Source organism: Lithobates pipiens, unplaced genomic scaffold (genome assembly GCF_037356315.1).
Source record: "Lithobates pipiens isolate NorthernLeopardFrog02 unplaced genomic scaffold, aLitPip1_a1.2 Scaffold_25, whole genome shotgun sequence".
Classification (NCBI taxonomy): domain Eukaryota; kingdom Metazoa; phylum Chordata; class Amphibia; order Anura; family Ranidae; genus Lithobates; species Lithobates pipiens.
This window is the reverse complement of record NW_027507787.1, coordinates 232,910,894-232,931,895: the sequence shown is the minus strand read 5'-3', so window position 1 is coordinate 232,931,895 and position 21,002 is coordinate 232,910,894. Positions and strand designations below refer to the sequence as shown.

General features: G+C 44.1%; 1 protein-coding gene across 1 annotated transcript in view; it reads right to left on the bottom strand.

Annotated features, from left to right (window-relative positions):
* LOC143930957 (neurotensin receptor type 1-like) overlaps nucleotides 1-21,002 on the bottom strand; it is a 66,579-nt gene that overhangs the window by 4,404 nt on the left and 41,173 nt on the right. Inside the window, exon 2 of the mRNA XM_077455660.1 lies at nucleotides 2,954-3,887. Coding sequence (XP_077311786.1) covers nucleotides 2,954-3,857 — 904 coding nt within the window. The 5' untranslated portion in view covers nucleotides 3,858-3,887. The remainder of the gene's footprint in view (nucleotides 1-2,953; nucleotides 3,888-21,002) is intronic.

Here is a 21,002-nt window from a genome sequence, read left to right as displayed (position 1 = left end):
CCAGTCGCCGCGAGCTTGCGCAACAAAAAAAAAAAAAGCATATGGAAGTCGCGCCTGCATATGTAAACAGTGTTCAAATCACACATGAGGTATGATCGTCAGAGCGAGAGCAATAATTCTAGCTCTAGACCTCCTCTGTAAGGCCGCGTACACACGCGCGGACTGTTGGCCCAACTTTGTCCGTCCAACAGTTTGAGCGAACAGTCCGCTCAAACTTAGCATGGACGGACGTGGCCACACACGACGAACGAACAGTTTGCTGAAACCGTGCGCGATGACGTGAACGGCACGTACGACGGGACGCAAAATACGACGTCCTATACACTGCATTATAACTTTCGGCTTGAAAATCCTTTCTGAGCATGCGCGGAACTTAGTTTGACGAACAAGCCTACACACGGGCGGACTGTTCGTTGAAACAAGGTTTCAGCGGACAGTTTTTCGGAATTTCCGTAAAACCTTGTCCGTCCAACTGTCCGCTGAAACTGTCCGCTGAAAGCCCACACACGAGCGGACTGTCCGCCCAAACACTGTTCAGCGGACAAGGTTGGGCCAACAGTCCGCGCGTGTGTACGCGGCCTAACTCTAACCTGGTAAAACGTCGCCTGTGGAGATTTTTAGGTACCGTAGTTTGTCGTCATTCCACGAGTGCGTGCAATTATAAAGCGTGACATGTTTGGTATCTATTTACTTGGCGTAACATTATCTTTCACATTGTACAAAAAAATTGGGCTAACTTTACTGTTTGGGGGTTCTAAGTAATTTTCTAGCAAAAAAATACGGATTTTAACTTGTAAACACCAAATGTCAAAAATAGGCTTATGCCGCGTACACACGTATCACACTATCCGGCAGACTTAGTCTGGCGGACAAAACGCCAGACTTTCTGAACAAGCTACCAGCCCACACACGGTACTTTTGCGGCAGACTAGGTCCAGGGAACTTAGTCTGCCGGACTATCCGCCGTACTTTTGAAATGAACGGACTCGCCCACACACACGGAGGAAAGTCTGTTCATTTTGAACGCGGCTCCAGGTAGCCGGGACTAGCGAAGGAAGCGTCGCTGGCCCCGTCACCTGGTATAGAGTTAAAGGGGAAGCCCTACGCCGAAAAAATGGTGTGGGGTCCCCCTCTAGGTCCATATCAGACCCTTATCCGAACATGCTACCCGGCCGGTCAGGAAAGGGGGTGGGGACGAGCGGCGACAGCTTGTAAAAGAGCTAGAAGAAGGCACGGAGGCCTGGCAAGAAGAACCGAAGAGGGGGACAAGACCCCCGAAGTCGGAAGAAGACCCCCGGACAGCGACGAAGAAGAAAGCCAGGCTCCTCCGCTAGTAAAAGAGATAGCAGAAGATAGCGGAGGAGTCCTGCGAGAAGACCCCCCAAGACGGAAGACCCCCGGAGCTGTGCAATAAATTTTTTTTAAACCTTGTGTGTTGTGTTGTTTTGAATTTTTTTTTCACAGGTGAATGGGTAGGGGTACATTGTACCCCATACTCATTCACATAGGGTGGGGGGCCAGGATCCGGGGGCCTCCTTATTAAAGGGGACTCCCGGATTCCAATAAGCCCCCCCGTCCACAGACGAAACCAACGGCCAGGGTTGGCGGGAAGTGGCCCTTGTCCTCATCAACATGGGGACAAGGTGCTTGTTGAGGGCACGCGGCCTGGTATGGCTCGGGGGGGGCCCTTGCTTGATGCATATGATTGAATTTATATAGTACGTGCAGACACAGATAGGCTTTTTGGATGAACCCAAATATACATATTTTTGGTAATGAAAATCGCAATAAGCGTATATTGATTGGTTTGCGCAAATGTTATAGCCTCTACAAAATAGGGGATACATTTATAGCATTTTCAGATCGGAAACTTTTGACACATTTTTGGGACCAGTGACATTTATACAGCGATCAGTGCTATAAAAAATGCACTGATTACTGTAAAAAATTTCACTGGCAGGGAAGAGGTTAACACTAGGGGGCGATCGTGGGGTTAAATGTGTTCCCTGTGTGTGTTTCTAACTGTAGGGGGAGGGGACTGACCTAGAGGAAATGACAGATCGGGATTCCTAGCTATTAGGAACTCACAAGCTGTCTCTCCTTTCCTCACAGAACAAGGATTTGTGTGTTTACACACACACACGTCCCTGTTCTGCCTCTTGTGCCTGCAATCGCTCGTGGCCGGCGGTCATTCATTCAGTTCTGGTAGGGATTTTAAGGGAAACCCTAGGCCAAACGATATGGGGGGCCCCCTCCTCAAAAAAAAAAATCCATACCAGCTACTTATCAGAGCATGCAGTCTAGTAAAGGGAGGGGGGACGAGCGAGTGGCATCACCTCCTTAACCATACCGGGCCAAATGCCCTCAACAAGGGGGGTGCTTTGGGTTTGGGGGGGGTCTCAGCTCCCCCTCCCCAAAGCACCTTGTCTCCATGTTGATGGGGAAAAGGGCCTCTTCACCACAACCTTAGGCGGTGGTCATGGGGGGTCTGCAGGCTGGAAGCTCATCGGAATCAGGAAGCTCCTTTAAAACAAGGGGGCCCCCAGATTCCGCACCCCCCCCCCATGTGAATGAGTATAGGGTACATAGGATCTCTACCCATTCACCCAAAAAACTGAATAAAAACACTACATACTTTCACACACAATTCCCTCGGGGTAGATCCATCGTCATTCACAACGCACGGCACACCGCTCCTTAACAAACAGCTATTCTTCACACAGAATTTGAATCGTTTCGAAAATTTGGAATTGGTTGGAAAACGAATAAATGAAACTAATGTAAATGAATTTCAACACAATTTGTTACTATTTCATTCGGAGATTTGGATACAGCTCCGATAATCTCTGAATTACCAACAATTCAGCCAAATTTACATTCGGCCCGAAAGGAATTGCTCATATCTAGTTGTAAAGCACCAAGTGTCTTCGTAACCAAAGCCCAATGCACTCACCCATTAGCTGACGGGCCTTCTTCTCTGACAAGGGACGTCTCTGAGGCTGAGTTACGCCCTTTGAAGAAAACCGCCAATGCGTTCTCGTCAGGCCAATCTTCTCCCTCTGGCGATGGTTGATACTGAGGTGGTGGTAGATCAGTAGGTGGAAGATGATAATGGTAGCCAGAGGCACCACAAAGTATAAGATGCTCCGAATTTGCAGGATGCTCTTGTATATAATGTAGGGTTTTGGCTCCAGCATTTCACAAACGGTGGAATCAAGCACCACTTCCTCTTGGGTGGTGGCCGTGTAGTCCAAAATACAAGCTGCAGACTCTCCGTACACCAAAGCCACAGGAATAGTGCTGATAAATGATAAAATCCAGATGAAGGCCAACAAATAAGCCATGCGGGATTTCCGAAGCCCGGTGATAGACCACATAGGATGACATATGGCAAAGTACCTCTCGGAAGTGAAGGCGATGATGGTCCAGCTGGTGGTAGCACAGTAGATGTGCCGGATCATGAAGTACAATTTGCACACGGAGTCGGAGAGTGACCAAGGGTAATATTGCCAGAAATATCGGTAAAGTGTTACTGGGATGGTAAAGAGCAACAAAATGTCCGCCAAGGCCAAACTCAAGAGGTAGAACCGAACTGCGCTCACCTTCATCCTTCCGTTTCTCATTAGTGTAAGGATGCTAATCCCGTTGGCCAAAATACCAAAGAAGAAGAGTAAGCTGCAAAAGATGGTGGCGGGTATGGCCACATAATTGGGCTCCTGCTTTTGGGCTCCAATGAAAAGGCGGTTCAACGCCCCGCGGGTATGGTTGAAGGCCACGCCGTCGTTCCACGAAGACTCATTTTCGAAGTTGATGTGGTTCTGGCATTCGTTTAAAACACGTGTCTTTGAGCGGTTCATTTCAGAAACTCAAGTTCAGAGGCTTCAACACTAAACAGCGGGAAGAGAAAACATTAATTACTATAAAAGAAGCAAAATTAGGTTGCAATAAGTACTCTCTGATTGCTCTTTTCTGCTCTAAGTGACCGCCATTAATTGAATGGTGGAACAATGGTCAATGATTAAGTGAATCGATTTACTATTCAGTCATGAAAATCTTTGATAAGGCAGTTTGTTTAGTGGCTGAGTAAGTCAAGCACCATTATAGAGGAGAGGTAAATGCACAATATATTAAAACCGCCGCTGAATAATACAGTATGAAGAATCCAGATCATGGTGTACAGTAAAAGACACTGAAATCATCACAATAAATTCTTACTTAGGGGAAAATTCTACCTATTTCATCTACGCTCATAATTATATATAACAAGTGGTCCCCAAATTGCAGCTCGGGGGCCGGATTTGGCAATTTGCTTGCCTTTATCTGGCCCTTGGGGCACTATTCCTCCCATTGACACCAACATTGTGGCCTAATTCCTGCTGCTAACACCAACAATGGGGCACTATTCCTCCTACTGACAACATTGATGGGGCACTATTCCTTCAACTGATATCAATGATGGGGCACTATTCCTCCCATTGACACCAATGATGGGGCACTATTCCTCCCATTGACACCAATGATGGGGCACTATTCCTCCCATTGACACCAATGATGGGGCACTATTCCTCCCATTGACACCAATGATGGGGCACTATTCCTTCCACTGATACCAATGATGGGGCACTATTCCTCCCACTGATACCAATGATGGGGCACTATTCCTTCAAATGATACCAATCATGGGGCACTATTCTTCCCACTGACTCCATTGATGGGGCCCTATTCCTCCCAGTGACACCAATGATGGGGCACTATTCCTCCCACTGACCCCAATGAAGGGGCACTATTCCTGCCACTGACACCAATGATGGGGCACTATTCCTCCCACTGACATCAATCATGGGGCACTATTCTTCCCACTGACCCCAATGATGGGGCACTATTCCTCCCATTGACACCAATGATGGGGCACTATTCCTTCAACTGATACCAATCATGGGGCACTATTCTTCCCACTGACCCCAATGATGGGGCACTATTCCTCCCACTGATACTAATGATGGGGCACTATTCCTCCCACTGACACAAACGATGGGGCACTATTCCACTCACACCAATGATGGTGCACTATTGCTCCCACTGACACCAATGATGGGGCACTGTTCCTCCAAATGACAATAAAAATGGGATACTATTTTTTTTTCCACATTTTTGTTTGTTTATTTAGCATCTGTACACTCACTACATTACATTGTAGACAAGTGTCATTTCTTCAGAGTTGTCACATGAAAAGATTTACAAAAATGTAAGGGGGTGTACTTTATTTTGTGAGATCCTGTGTGTACGCTGATGTTATATAATGAGAGTGTTTGCTGTGATCACAGATCTCCTTTGCCGAAAATATTCACCATTGTAACAATCTCATAGGAGGAGGGAACGCACATCATCTATTTTCTATATTTGTAGCACATTTGGAGTGCAGACTCCGCATGCACCGTATTCTCAGATGGCGCTTTATTAGGTGCAGCTGCTACTTGAAGCAAAATGGGAAAATCACCGCCGCTGCCAAAGAGCGAGCCAAATATGATCAGCAGGCGCTGTTGTTGCTCCAAATACATAAGAATAGGGAAGGAAATTGGTCAAAGCGGCTTAACTGGTGCCAGATGGTTGCTGCCTCCCGGAACGCGTCGACCACCTGAGATTCTCATGTACTACAGTCTGTAGAGTTGGGGCTCATTCACCAAACAGATGAGCTTAGCTCTACCCTCAGCAAGGCATTCCGCCCCAACTCCAACCACTTGCCCACCGCAATACGTATATATATACACGTCGTGCCTTGCAAGAGTTTTACCCGGGATTATGTCTGAAGTAGACACGTGCAATTTGTTTCGTTACAAATTATTTTTTTTAGACAAAATTCAACAAATTTGTTAATTCGTAAATATTAGAATTAACGAAAAACCCGTTTTAACAATTTTTTTTTTCCAAAATACGAAAATACAAGAATAGGAAAAATCAGAAATTTGAAAATTCGGAAAATGCGAAGATTCAAAAATCGAAAAATTAGAAGATCCGAAAATTCGAAAACCCGAAAATTAGAAAATCTGAAATACTAACTAATAATAACTAACTATTCAATTATAGGTATTGGAATTTCCTTTAACCACTTCAATACCGGGGGGGGCACTTAGACACCTTCCTGCCCAGACCAATTTTGAGCTTTCAGAGCTGTCGCACTTTGAATGACAATTGCGCGGTCGTGCTACGCTGTACCCAAACCAAATGGGCATGGATAGGTGGCACGGATGGGTATGGATAGGCAGCACGGATGAGCATGGATGGGCACTGATAGGTGGCATGGATGGGCACTGATAGGTGGCATTGTAGTGTAAAGTATTGTACGGATGGATGCCAATCAGTGCCAAACAATAATGCATGCCAATCAGTGATGCTCATTGTGGACACTGATTGGCATCCATTGTGGGCACTGACTGGCATCCCTGGTGGTCTAGGGTGGCATACCTGGTGCTGGGAATCCCTGGTGGTCTGGTGGCATCCCTGGTGGTCCAGTGTGGGCATCCTCGGGGGGGGGGGCTGTGCTGATAATCGATCAGCACAGACCCCCCCTGTCAGAGGAGCAGCCGATCGGCTCTCCTCTACTCAAGTCTGACAGACACGAGTGAGGAAAAGCTGATCACCGGCTTTTCCTATTTACACTGTGATCAGCCGTGATTGGACACGGCTGATCACGTGGTAAAGAGTCTCCGTCAGAGACTCTTTACCAAGATCGTAGTTGCGGTGCATCAGACTGACACCCTGCAACAACGATCGCCGCGATGCGCTCCCCCGGGGGGAGCGCAGCTGCTTAATATCCCGATCCCGTCATATGATGTCCGGTCAGGATATTGAAACCACTTTTGCCGCCGTCATTCTGCTCTATGGCGGGCAGCAAGCGGTTAAATTTGGCTGTTGATGAATTTATCCGAATCTAAACGAATGATAATAATAATTATAACTTATTATTAATTCTGAAATTTAGAAAGACGTGAAAGTGAAACTTTACATGCGCCTCGATGGAGTATGGATCATAATTTATAAGACAATATATTTTTTTAAAGATATAAAGATACTTTCTTTACCATCCTTGAATGGGAATATTTAAAACATTACTATCTGAAAGAGAGTTCAGTTTACTGTTTGTTTGATCCAGGTTGTACGAATCCTGGTATAGAATATCAGAAGCATGGCCTACGTGTTTCGCGGGAAACCCCGCTTCGTCAGGGCCTTTTAGAACGGCACAAACAGCATGAAGATACTAAAGATGTCCTAAAGATACAAAATTGAGAAACTAGCTATATCATAGAATGATGTTAGGTAAAATGTTAATAATGCATCTATAAAACATAAAACACTCCTACACCTTTGTAGGGCATTTATAATTACCCTCCAATACAAAATACTGATAAAACAACAAAAAGATATTTTTTTTACAAATATGCAGTTACAAGCCATGTTTATTTATGCCCAGCGGTGTCCTATAGACACAGAAATATTCCATACAGAGAGTTAATTTGTTACGTTCCACTCGTTTAGATGCGTCATTTGTTATTTCGGATAATTTGTAACTTTGGATAAATTTGTTACGTTCACCAACAGACAAATTTTAAAGGAAATTCCAATACCTATAATTTAATAGTTAGTTATTATTAGTTAGTTAGTTATTATTTCAGATTTTCATTCTTATTTTCGTTCTTTTGAATTTTCGGATTTTCTTTCTTATTTTTGGATTTTCAAATTTTTCAGATTCTTGAATTTCGGAATTTATTTGAAATAACGGATTTCAATCATAGCGAATGACTTGGAAAAAAAAAATTAATGGAAAGGAAACTAACACATTTTTTGGCAGTGTACATGTCTAGTCTGAAGCTATCATCCATAATCCCGGAATTGTTTATTTTCCAGCTGACGATTCTCTTTCTCATGAAAGCAACCCTAGAATCTAATTAGCAGCTGGATCGCTTTCAGAAGCAGCAGGAGGGGTACCCCCCCCCCCCACCTTCACTCCGTGGTTTCTCGTGCTTACTGTTTTTACGGGCAAGCCTGGGAAATGGTCCGAAGAATCACGTGACTGGTCACAGAAATGAACAGAGACCAGATCATCTCTGATCACCTCTATGATCTTGGAGGACTGGAGCAGCACCATGACATCACTTCTGATCTAGGGTGGAGTAGACAATTTTTTTATTTATTTTTTTATGCAAAATATACATTTTCTTTTTTTTTTTTTTTTTTTTTAGCTTTTGATTTCAAACGTAGAGGAAAGATCTGGTTTTATCATGTGAACTCCAAAACGCCTGACATGTTTCAGGAAAACATTCCCTTCTTCAGAGGCATATCTATAGGAGAACAAATAGCTGTAGTCATTTATTTGTAAATGAACAAAACAACTGAGAATAAATCTCATATCAAAAGTAAATAGTTGTGTGTGAGTATATATATATAAATGTATATCAAAGATATATAATAGAGGAAAGATCTTGGGTCTTATAGATCCCAGATCTGTTTTTTTTTCACAGAGAATAGGCACAGGTACTACCCAGTAGAAAACATTGGAAAAAGAATTGGACTGTGCCGGCCTAAAAGAGGAGCAACTCTTCAGGATATGTTAAAACACCCTCAATTCATCTCCCAATAGACACCCCACCCCAGAAACCATAGATCCCCCTCCAGCAAGAATAGGCCTCCCAAGCAACAAAAGATCCAGTCCAGCAAGAATAGCAGCCAGTATCAATAGATTAATTGGCAGCCAGTGGCAATAGAGCTCCTCCAAAACAGTAGATCCACCCCAACAATAATATACCTCCCAACAACTATAGACTCCTTAGCATCAAAAGGACTCCCCCAGCAATTCCCCAGTAGCCAGCAACAGTAGAACCTCTCACATTGGCGATCAGTGGGAAGAATGTTCCTTACATTGGTGATCAGTGGGAAGAATGTTCCTTACATTGGTGATCAGTGAGAAGAATGTTCCTTACATTGGTGATCAGTGAGAAGAATGTTCCTTACATTGGTGATCAGTGGGAAGAATGTTCCTTACATTGGTGATCAGTGGGAAGAATGTTCCTTACATTGGTGATCAGTAAGAAGAATGTTCCTTACATTGGTGATCAGTGAGAAGAATGTTCCTTACATTGGTGATCAGTGAGAAGAATGTTCCTTACATTGGTGATCAGTAAGAAGAATGTTCCTTACATTGGTGATCAGTGAGAAGAATGTTCCTTACAATGGTGATCAGTGGGAAGAATGTCCCTTACATTGGTGATCAGTGAGAAGAATGTTCCTTACATTGGTGATCAGTGAGAAGAATGTCCCTTACATTGGTGATCAGTGGGAAGAATGTTCCTTACATTGGTGATCAGTGGGAAGAATGTTCCTTACATTGGTGATCAGTGAGAAGAATGTTCCTTACATTGGTGATCAGTGAGAAGAATGTTCCTTACATTGGTGATCAGTAAGAAGAATGTTCCTTACATTGGTGATCAGTGAGAAGAATGTCCCTTACATTGGTGATCAGTGAGAAGAATGCTCCTTACATTGGTGATCAGTGAGAAGAATGTTCCTTACATTGGTGATCAGTGGGAAGAATGTTCCTTACATTGGTGATCAGTGAGAAGAATGTCCCTTACATTGGTGATCAGTGGGAAGAATGTTCCTTACAATGGTGATCAGTGGGAAGAATGTCCCTTACATTGGTGATCAGTGAGAAGAATGTTCCTTACATTGGTGATCAGTGAGAAGAATGTCCCTTACATTGGTGATCAGTGGGAAGAATGTTCCTTACATTGGTGATCAGTGAGAAGAATGTCCCTACATTGGTGATCAGTGAGAAGAATGTTCCTTACATTGGTGATCAGTGAGAAGAATGTCCCTTACATTGGAGGTCAATGGGAAGAATGTTCCTTACATTGGTGATCAGTGGGAAGAATGTTCCTTACATTGGTGATCAGTGGGAAGAATGTTCCTTACATTGGTGATCAGTGAGAAGAATGTTCCTTACATTGGTGATCAGTGAGAAGAATGTCCCTTACATTGGTGATCAGTGGGAAGAATGTTCCTTACATTGGTGATCAGTGGGAAGAATGTTCCTTACATTGGTGATCAGTGAGAAGAATGTCCCTTACATTGGTGATCAGTGAGAAGAATGTTCCTTACATTGGTGATCAGTGAGAAGAATGTTCCTTACATTGGTGATCAGTGAGAAGAATGTCCCTTACATTGGTGATCAGTGAGAAGAATGTTCCTTACATTGGTGATCAGTGGGAAGAATGTTCCTTACATTGGTGATCAGTGGGAAGAATGTTCCTTTTTTTTTTTTTTCAAAAATCATTTTTATTGAGTTTTCAAAGGCATACAAATTGCCCACGCAGGGGCCAAACATTACCCACGCAGGGGCAAGCCTCCAAATGCGGCAACCGGCCACATAAGGACACATTCTCATAACATACAGTCGGTTCCTGATGCAGCAACAGGCCGCAGCAGGGCAACGTAAAACAAACACAACCTTAACTAGCTATACCCCAATGTGGGGAGAGGGTATTACAGGAGGATTTTTTGCTAAGTGATATACAGACAGGATAGAATATCATAGTAACAATTGGGTCAACCTATCGTCCCACTATGACCTTAATGAAGAATTATGGATTAAACACTACATCAGTTGCCGTAGTGTTATCATCCAACCAGCAGGTCCACACCTTCTCAAATTTTTGCGGGCAACCCCTGCTCGAGTAGGTGGCCTTATAGAGGGGTAAACTAGCATTCACCAGGTTTTTCCAGAATTTAATAGAGGGGGGAGACGATTGCTTCCATGTCATGGTGATGGCCTTTTCGTGCATAGTACAATAACAAGGATATAAGTGTTTTCCTAGCTCTGAGGATCGACATCTGCTCCACTAGCCCCAGCAGGCAATATTTAGGGTCATAAGGGATACTAATCTTAGTAGTCTTGCCGATCACCAGGAGAACCTCCTTCCAGTAACCTTCAATCGCTGGACAAGTCCAGAAAATGTGAATGAAGTCTCCTGGCTGATAGGAGCATCGCCAGCACGCCGAGGAATGCGTCGGCGACATCTGATGCAATCTGTGGGGCGTATAGTGGGCCCTGTGAACAATTTTGTATTGGAACAGTTTGTCCCTGGCTGACACCAAAGGGGAGAATGGAAAGTCCCAAACCTCCCTCCAGTCGTCGTCATCTAACTCCGGTATGTCCCCCACCCATTTCCTGCGGAGGGAGGACAGCTCGGGGACGGCAGCAACCAGCAGGGACCCATAAATCTGAGACATGGGTTTCTCCAGGTCTTTTACCCGAAGGATGGATTCAAGCTCAGAGTATTCTAAAGCCGCGTACACACGGGTGGACTGTCTGGCCAACTAAGTCCGTCAGACAATCCGACGGACAGTCCGTCCTACTTTTGAATGAACGGACTTTACCACACACGATGAACAGACAGTCCGTTGAAAGCTTGCGCGATGACGTGTACGGCACGTATGACGGGACTAGAAATAGGACGTCCAATACACTGCAATGCAACCTTCGGCCGTGTAAATCCTTTCTGAGCATGCGCCATACTTAGTCCGTCCAACTAGCCTACTCAAGAGCGGACTGTCCGCTGAAACCAAAGTTGGACGGACTGTATTACGGAAATTCCGAAAGACTTAGTCCGCCAGACTGTCCGCTGAAAAAGTCCGCTGAAGCTCACACACGAGCGGACTGTCCGCTGAAATGTGTTTCAGCGGACTAAGTTGGACAGACAGTCCGCCCGTGTGTACGCGGCTTAACACTACCGGTTGACCCAAAAATTGACATCGATATGCATGCGCTATTTGGAGATATCGAAAATGGGCCCACGCTGGCACATAAAATTTTGTGCGTAATATATGAAAGGGAGTAAGTTCCCCGTTAGTGATGACATGTTCAAGAGTCAATATTTTACATTTGGCCCAGGCCTGCGGGTCCGGGATGGTATTGAACTGCGGGAGGTTAGGATTCAGCCACAAGGGGGTGTGGGGAGACCAGGAGTGCGGCAGGGATGCCCTCAGCACCTCCCCTACCCTCCACGCCCTGATAGTGGTGCGCATAGAAGGGGTGAGGCAGTGAGGAGTCTTTAGCCCCCTGAATATCAACCCCCTCAAGGCCTCCAGAGACCCCACTATAGCTGCCTCCAGGACCGTTGCAGCATTGGTCAGGTCCGGTCGCAACCACCAGTGGGCGGTTACGAGCTGAGTAGCTAAGAAATATTTGTGGCAATCAGGAAGAGCCAACCCCCCATTACCCACAGGCCTGGTGAGAGTGGTGTATCTGAATCTAGGGGACTTGGGGCCCCAAATGAAGGAGAGGAAAAGTTGCCTCAGGGAGTTAAAGAAGGTTTTAGTCAGCCATTGCGGAGAGTTCCTAAAGATATACGCAAGTTTGGGGAGAATCTTCATTTTTAGAAGGTTAATGCGACCTATAAGGGAGAGGGGAAGATTGCCCCATGCCTTCAATTTGGACTTGATCCCTACCAGAACAGGTTCAAGATTGAGCCGAACAAAGTCCCTGCTCTCTCTTGAGATAATGGGAAGAATGTTCCTTACATTGGTGAACAGTGGGAAGAATGTTCCTTACATTGGTGATCAGTGAGAAGAATGTCCCTTACATTGGTGATCAGTGAGAAGAATGTTCCTTACATTGGTGATCAGTGGGAAGAATGTTCCTTACATTGGTGATCAGTGAGAAGAATGTTCCTTACATTGGTGATCAGTGAGAAGAATGTCCCTTACATTGGTGATCAGTGAGAAGAATGTTCCTTACATTGGTGATCAGTGGGAAGAATGTTCCTTACATTGGTGATCAGTGGGAAGAACGTTCCTTACATTGGTGATCAGTGGGGAGAATGTTCCTTACATTGGTGATCAGTGGGGAGAATGTCCCTTACATTGGTGATCAGTGAGAAGAATGTCCCTTACATTGGTGATCAGTGGGAAGAATGTTCCTTACATTGGTGATCAGTGGGAAGAACGTTCCTTACATTGGTGATCAGTGGGGAGAATGTTCCTTACATTGGTGATCAGTGGGGAGAATGTCCCTTACATTGGTGATCAGTGGGAAGAATGTTCCTTACATTGGTGATCAGTGAGAAGAATGTCCCTTACATTGGTGATCAGTGGGAAGAATGTTCCTTACATTGGTGATCAGTGGGAAGAATGTTCCTTACATTGGTGATCAGTGAGAAGAATGTTCCTTACATTGGTGATCAGTGGGAAGAATGTTCCTTACACTGGTGATCAGTGAGAAGAATGTTCCTTACATTGGTGATCAGTGGGGAGAATGTCCCTTACATTGGTGATCAGTGGGAAGAATGTTCCTTACATTGGTGATCAGTGGGAAGAATGTTCCTTACATTGGTGATCAGTGAGAAGAATGTTCCTTACATTGGTGATCAGTGGGAAGAATGTTCCTTACACTGGTGATCAGTGAGAAGAATGTTCCTTACATTGGTGATCAGTGAGAAGAATGTTCCTTACATTGGTGATCAGTGAGAAGAATGTTCCTTACATTGGTGATCAGTGAGAAGAATGTTCCTTACATTGGTGATCAGTGAGAAGAATGCTCCTTACATTGGTGATCAGTGGGAAGAATGCTCCTTACATTGGTGATCAGTGAGAAGAATGTTCCTTACATTGGTGATCAGTGAGAAGAATGTTCCTTACATTGGTGATCAGTGAGAAGAATGTTCCTTACATTGGTGATCAGTGAGAAGAATGTTCCTTACACTGGTGATCAGTGGGAAGAATGTTCCTTACATTGGTGATCAGTGAGAAGAATGTCCCTTACATTGGTGATCAGTGAGAAGAATGTCCCTTACATTGGTGATCAGTGAGAAGAATGTTCCTTACATTGGTGATCAGTGAGAAGAATGTTCCTTACATTGGTGATCAGTGGGAAGAATGTTCCTTACATTGGTGATCAGTGAGAAGAATGTTCCTTACATTGGTGATCAGTGAGAAGAATGTTCCTTACATTGGTGATCAGTGGGAAGAATGTTCCTTACATTGGTGATCAGTGAGAAGAATGTTCCTTACATTGGTGATCAGTGAGAAGAATGTTCCTTACATTGGTGGTTGGTGGTCATTGCAGTGATGGTCATAATGCCACCTCTACAGACAATTAAAAATATCATTGGTATCAAGGGCATAGTCTGTGGATCTAAGCAGGCTCCATCAGATGGGAGGTCTATCAGCTCAAAGGAACCCTTTGCAACCTCTGGGGGAATCCTGTTTGAGATGGAAGTGCTGTTGAGTCGCCATGTATAAAAATACCAAAAGGAATGTTCTGGCAACTTGTGGACTCCCCACTACTACTGCAAATGTTTCAGCCAAGCAAGGGCCTGATTGGATATCAACCAGTTCTCGAATGGCGCACGCCGATGTACGTCGGCAGAATGGCACGGGCAGGTATATTGGCGTACAGTTATGCCCATTTTTATATGCCGCCCTGCTATCGCGTGCGCGCCACCGGCGGCACGCTCGTGTGCCGGTCGGGATCTCTGTGAGTCCAGTCGCGGGTCCCTGCGGACTCGATCGACCCCAGGGATACCCGCGATCGTCTCACGGGGCGGCTGAATGGGGAGATGCCATTGTAAACAGCATCTTCCCGTTAGCAACAAGTGATGCTGATCTATGCTCCCTGTGATTGGAGCAGAGATCAGTGTTCACTAACACAAAGCCCAGCCCCCCACAGTTAGTAACACACCCCTAGGAACACTTAACCCCTACACTGCCACCCACTGGTTAACCCCTTCACTGCCAGTGTCATTTACACAGGAATCAGTGCATTTGTATAGCACTGATTGCTGTATAAATGACAATGGTCCCAAAAATGTGTCAAAAATGTCCGATGTGTCCACCATAATGTCGCAGTCACAATAAAAATCGCTGATCGCCGCCATTACTAGTAAAAAAAAAATTATTAATAAAAATGCCATAAAACAATCCCCTATTTTGTAAACGCTATAACTTTTGTGCAAACCAATCAATAATCGCTTATTGCGATTTTTTTTTACCAAAAATATGTAGAAGAATACGTATCGGCCTAAACTGAGGGAAAACATTTTTTTTATATATTTTTGAGGGATATTTATTATAACAAAAAGTAAAAAATGATGCGTTTTTTTCAAAATTGTCGCTCTATTTTTGTTTATAGCCCAAAAAATAAAAACCGCAGAGGTGATCAAATACCACCAAAAGAAAGATATATTTGTGGGAAAAAAAGGACGTCAATTTTGTCGCACGATCGCGCAATTGTCAGTTAAAGCGACGCAGTGCCGAATCGCAAAAAGTGGTCTGGTCTTAAGCCAGCAAAATGGTCCGGGGGTGAAAGTGGTTAAATAAGTGGCCACTGAGTGTATACTCCTCTGGCTGATGGTTGTAAGTTTTGCATGAGGATAGACACTACCGACCTGCGTTTTACATCAAGATCAATGCATAATAACACAAACCAGCATACCTATCAATGATGTCTATGAAGGCCGCTTTGATAAGTATATGGTATGATATACAGATAATGATTGTAATAAACATGTCATGCTTCAGCAGCATTATTAAACATTAACAATTAAACCGCCCAACGGCTTCAATAAACCTGAGTGACAGAAATGATAGGAATTTATTTCAACGTACATAAAAGACCATGACCAGCAAATCATTTATTATTCAAGGATATAAACACCCCCCCCCCCAGACATAAGTGTGACAACAACACGTAGAAATGTATATAATGAAAAGAGATCTCTTCTCTAAATCAATAAAGGAGATTAACGTGTCTGATTACATAAAAGAAAAAAAAAATAATAGAATAGAATATACTGTAGAAAAAGGCAACATTTTATTATATTGTATGTATAGCATGCTTGTGTGTGTGTGTGTTATATATATACACACACACACACACACACACACACACACACACACACACACACACACACACACACACACACACACACACACACACACACACACACACACACACACACTCTATATTACCAAAAGTATTGGGACACCTACCTTTAGGCTCGGTTCACACAGGGGGCGATGCGAGGCGACACGACTTGCCTCGCCGCGACCTCAGCGGCGACTTGCAAATGACTTCTGTATAGAAGTCAATGCAAGTCGCCCCGAGGTTGCCCAAAAGTAGTACAGGAACCTCTTTTCTGAGTCGGAGCGACTCGAGTCGCTCCTCTTAGAACGGTTCCATTGTACAGAATGGGGGCGACTTGTCAGGTCGCGGCACGGCAAGTCGTGTCGCCCCCTGTGTGAACCTGCCTTTACACACACATGAACTTTAATGGCATCCCATTCTTAGTCTGTAGGGTTCAATATTGAGTTGGCTCCGCCCTTTGCAGCTATAACAGCTTCAACTCTTCTGGGAAGGCCGTCCACAAGGTTTAGGAGATGTGTCTATGGGAATATTTGACCATTCTTCCAGAAGAGCATTTGTGAGGTTAGGCATTGATGTTGGGCGAGAAGGCCTGGCTCGTAGTCTCCACTCTAATTCATCCCAAAGGTGTTCTCTCGGGTTAAGGTCAGGGCGAGTTTGGAGTGGAGGAACGTTACTGGCCCGTACAGAGTCCTGACCTCAACCCGGTAGAACACCTTTGGGATGAATTAGAGCGGAGACTGCGAGCCAGGCCTGATTGTTCACCTCAGTGCCTGACCTCACAAATGCTCTTCTGGAAGAATGGTCAAACATTCCCATAGACACATCTCCTAAACCTTGTGGACGGCCTTCCCAGAGGAGTTGAAGCCGTTATAGCCGCAAAGGGTGGGCCAACTCAATATTTAACCCTACGGACTAAGATTGGGATGCCATTAAATTTCATGTGTGTGTGTAAAGGCAGGCGTCCCAATACTTTTGTAATGTTGGAACACCATATTGGTGGTTAAGACACAGAAGCTAAGTTTAATTTATTAATATATATATGTATGTATGTGTGTGTGTGTATATATATATATATATAATATGTGTATATATATATATATAAAATATGTGTGTGTGTGTATATATATATATATATATGTATATATATATATATATATATATATATATATATATAATATGTGTGTGTGTGCATGCATATATATATATAATATGTGTGTGTATATATATATATATATATATATATATATATATATATATATATAATTTGTTGGAACGCCAAAACACAGAAGCTAAGTTTAATTTGGGTGTGAGTACGTGGCACGGTTCTTTTGGGTTTTATCATGTCTTGTATTCAGGTTCTTGTTATGTTTTAGACCAGAAAAATACAATTTGAAAAAAATATGTATTTCTTTTTAGTCTGGTAAATTTGAACTATACAATTACCTCCTCCCATAAAAGGGTTGGATTGGCGTTGAATCCAAGGATAGGTCTAATCTGGTGCAATCCCCATTCTTAAAAAGGTTCTAAATCCTGATAGTGTAATTCCCTTATAAGATGTTCTATGCCTTTGGCATCATTCCCTGATCCCTACAGGACTGCAAATAATTATATTCATATTTTTATTGTTTTGTGGTGTTGACAATGTTTGTATAATTATAGTGTAGTATACTGCAGAGGGCTATAGAAGATATGTTGCTTTGTATTAATTCTGTTTCTGTTATTTATTAATGTTAATAATAATAATTAATTATACTTATAATAATAATAATAATAATAATAATATGATAATAATAATAGCAATATCAACAGTAATAATAATAATAACAATATAAACATTATAATAAAAAAAAAAAGCTCCATAAGTAAAATAAATAAATACATTATAGGCAGATGGGGAAAATGTTTACTTTTCACCTCTTCCTATATTTAGATTTTTTTTTTTTTTTTTTTACTTACCGGACTTAGTTTTTAAAATGAAGACTGAAATGAAAAAAATAATTTTTAACCACTTCAGCCCCCGGGAGGATTTTACCCCCTTCCTGACCAGAGCCCTTTTTTTTTTTGCGATTCGGCACTGCGTTGTTTTAACTGACAATTGTGCGGTCGTGCGACGTGGCTCACAAACACAATTGACGTACTTTTTTTCCCCCCACAAAATAGAGCTTTCTTTTGGTGGTATTTGATCACCCCTGCGGTTTTTACTTTTTTTGCGCTATAAAAAAAAAAAGAGCGTCAATTTTGAAAAAAAACGCATTATTTTTTTACTTTTTGCTATAATAAATATCCCCCAAAAATATATAAAAAAAAAACATTTTTTTCCCTCAGTTCAGGCCGATATGTACTCTTCTACATACTTTTGGTAAAAAAAAAAATCGCAATAAGCGTACATTGATTGGTTTGTGCAAAATTTATAGTGTCTACAAAATAGGCGATAGTTTTATGGCATTTTTATTTTTTTTTATTTTTTTTTATTAGTAATGGTGGCGATCTGTGATTTTTTTGGGATCATTGTCATTGATACAGCGATCAGTGCTATAAAAACACACCGATTACTGTGTAACTGACACTAGCAGGGAAGGGGTTAACCACTAGGGGGCAGTGAAGGAGTTAAGTGTGTCCTAGGGAGTGATTCTAACTGTGGGGGGGAGGGGCTTCAACACACAGGACAGTGATCACTGCTCTCGATGACAGGGAGCAGTGATCTCTGTCCTGTCACTAGGCAGAACGGGAAAATGCTTTATTTACAAAAGCATCTCCCTGTTCTACCTCTCTGTGACACGATTTCGGACATCGAGTCTGTGGGACCCACGGTCACGGAGACCACGGCGGGCGCCCGCCAGCGGCACTGTTTCTTAAAGGAGACGTACCTGTACACCCTCTTGCCTACCAGCACAGTTCTGCCGACGTACATCAGCGTGCGCTGGTCAGCAAGTGGTTAATTAAACTGAAAAATGGCTTGTGTGGCTATTTTATATGCAATATTTTTCTTTAACCTCTTCCCGCCCGCTTTACAGCCGAAACGCGGCTACAGAGCGAGCCTAAATTGCCAGGAGGGTGTTCATGTACGTCGCCCCGTGCTCGAGCAGCCTGAGAACCCCCTGGCAGGGCGGCGCGCTCTGTGATCAGCGAGTCCATGAGACTCGGCTGATCGCAGATCGGAGTAAAGGGCCGGTTCTGGCCCCTTATCATGTGATCAGCTGTCAACCAATGACAGCTGATCACGTGATGTAAACAGAATTCGGTAATCTTCTTTTTTTCCCTCAGGCTGACAGCGTGAGGAGGAAACAAAAAAACTGATTTTTGTAAGAGGGACATGGGTCTGCTAACTCATCGGTGCCCACCAGTGCCCACCAGTGTCCACCAGTGCCCCTAAGTACTGCTAAGCAGTTCCCACCAGTGCTACCCGTAAGAGCCCATCAGCGCCACCTATCAGTGCCTCATTATCAGTTCTGACGAATCAATGCCCACCAGTGCCGCCTTATCAGTGCAGCCTATCAGTGCCCATTAGTGCCGCATTATCAGTGCCCATCAGTGCCGCCTTAGCAGTGCCACCTATCAGTGCCAATCAGTGCTGCCTTATCAGTGCAGCTTATCAGTGCCCATCAGTGCCGCCTTTTCAGTGCCACCTATCATTACCCATCGGTGCCGCCTTATCAGTACCACCTATCAGTACCCATTAGTGCTGCCTTATCAGTGCCATCTATCAATGCCCACCAGTGCCACCTACCAGTGCCCATAAGTACTGCTAAGCAGTGCCCACCAGTGCCACCTATCAGAGCCCATCAGTGCCTCATTATCAGTTCCACCTATCAGTGTCACCTAACAGTGCAGCCTAATCGGTGCCCACCAGTGCCACCTTATCAGTGCGCCCTACTAGTGCCGCCTTATCATTGCAACCTATCAGTGCACATCAGCGCCGCCTTAGCAGTGCAGCTTATCAATGCCCATCAGTGCCGCCTTATCAGTGCCCCCTATCAGTGCCGATCAGTAAAGCCTATCAATGCCCATCAGTGCCACTTTAGCAGTGCAACTTATCAGTGGCCATCAGTATCACTGATCAGTGCAGCCTATCAGTTCCAGCTATCGGTACCCCTCAGTGCTGCCTTATTGGTGCCACCTATCAGTGCCCATCAGTACAGCCTATCAGTGCTCATCAGTGCCGCTTTAGCAGTGCAACTTATCAGTGCCCATCAATATCACCGATCAGTGCAGCCTATCAGAGCCACCGATCAGTACCCCTCAGTGCCACCTTATTGGTGTCACCTATCAGTGCCCATCAGTGCAGCCTATCAGTGTCCACCAGTGCAACTTATCAGTGCCCATCAGTGTGACCAATAAGTGCCCATCAGTGCAGCCTATCAGTGCCATCTATCAGTACCCCTCAGTGCCGCTTTATCGGTGCCACCTATCAGTGCCCATCAGTGCAGCCAATCAGTGGCCATCAGTGCCGCTTTAGCAGTGCAACTTATCAGTGCCTCATTATCAGTGTTACCGATCAGTGCCCATCAGTGCTGCCTTATCAGTGCCACCTATCAGCACCCCTCAGTGCCGCCTTATCGGTGCCACCTATCAGTGCCTCCAATCAGTGCCCATCAGTGCCGCTTTAGCAGTGCAACTTATCAGTACCTCATCATCAGTGTTACCGATCAGTGCCCATCAGTGCTGCCTTATCAGTGCCACCTATCAGCACCCCTCAGTGCCGCCTTATCAGTGCCACATATCAGTGCCCATCAGTGCAGCCTCATCAGCGCATATCAATGAAGGAGAATTTTTTTTTCTACATTTTCAGTCTGTTTAGTTAGCAAAAAATAAAAAACCCAGCTGTGATTAAATGCCAGAAAAAGAAAGGTCTATTTGTGTGAAGAAAATTATAAAAATGTCATATGAGTACAGTGTAGCATGACCGCGCAATTGTCATTCAAATTGTGACAGCGCTGAAAGCTGAAAATTGGCCTGGGCAGGAAGGGGGTACAAGTGCCCAGGGAGCAAGTGGTTAATGAAAGTGTAATTCCCCTTTCAGACATTCTATGGCTTTGCCATCGTTCCCTGGTCCCTACTGGATTGCAAATGATTATTTTCATATTTT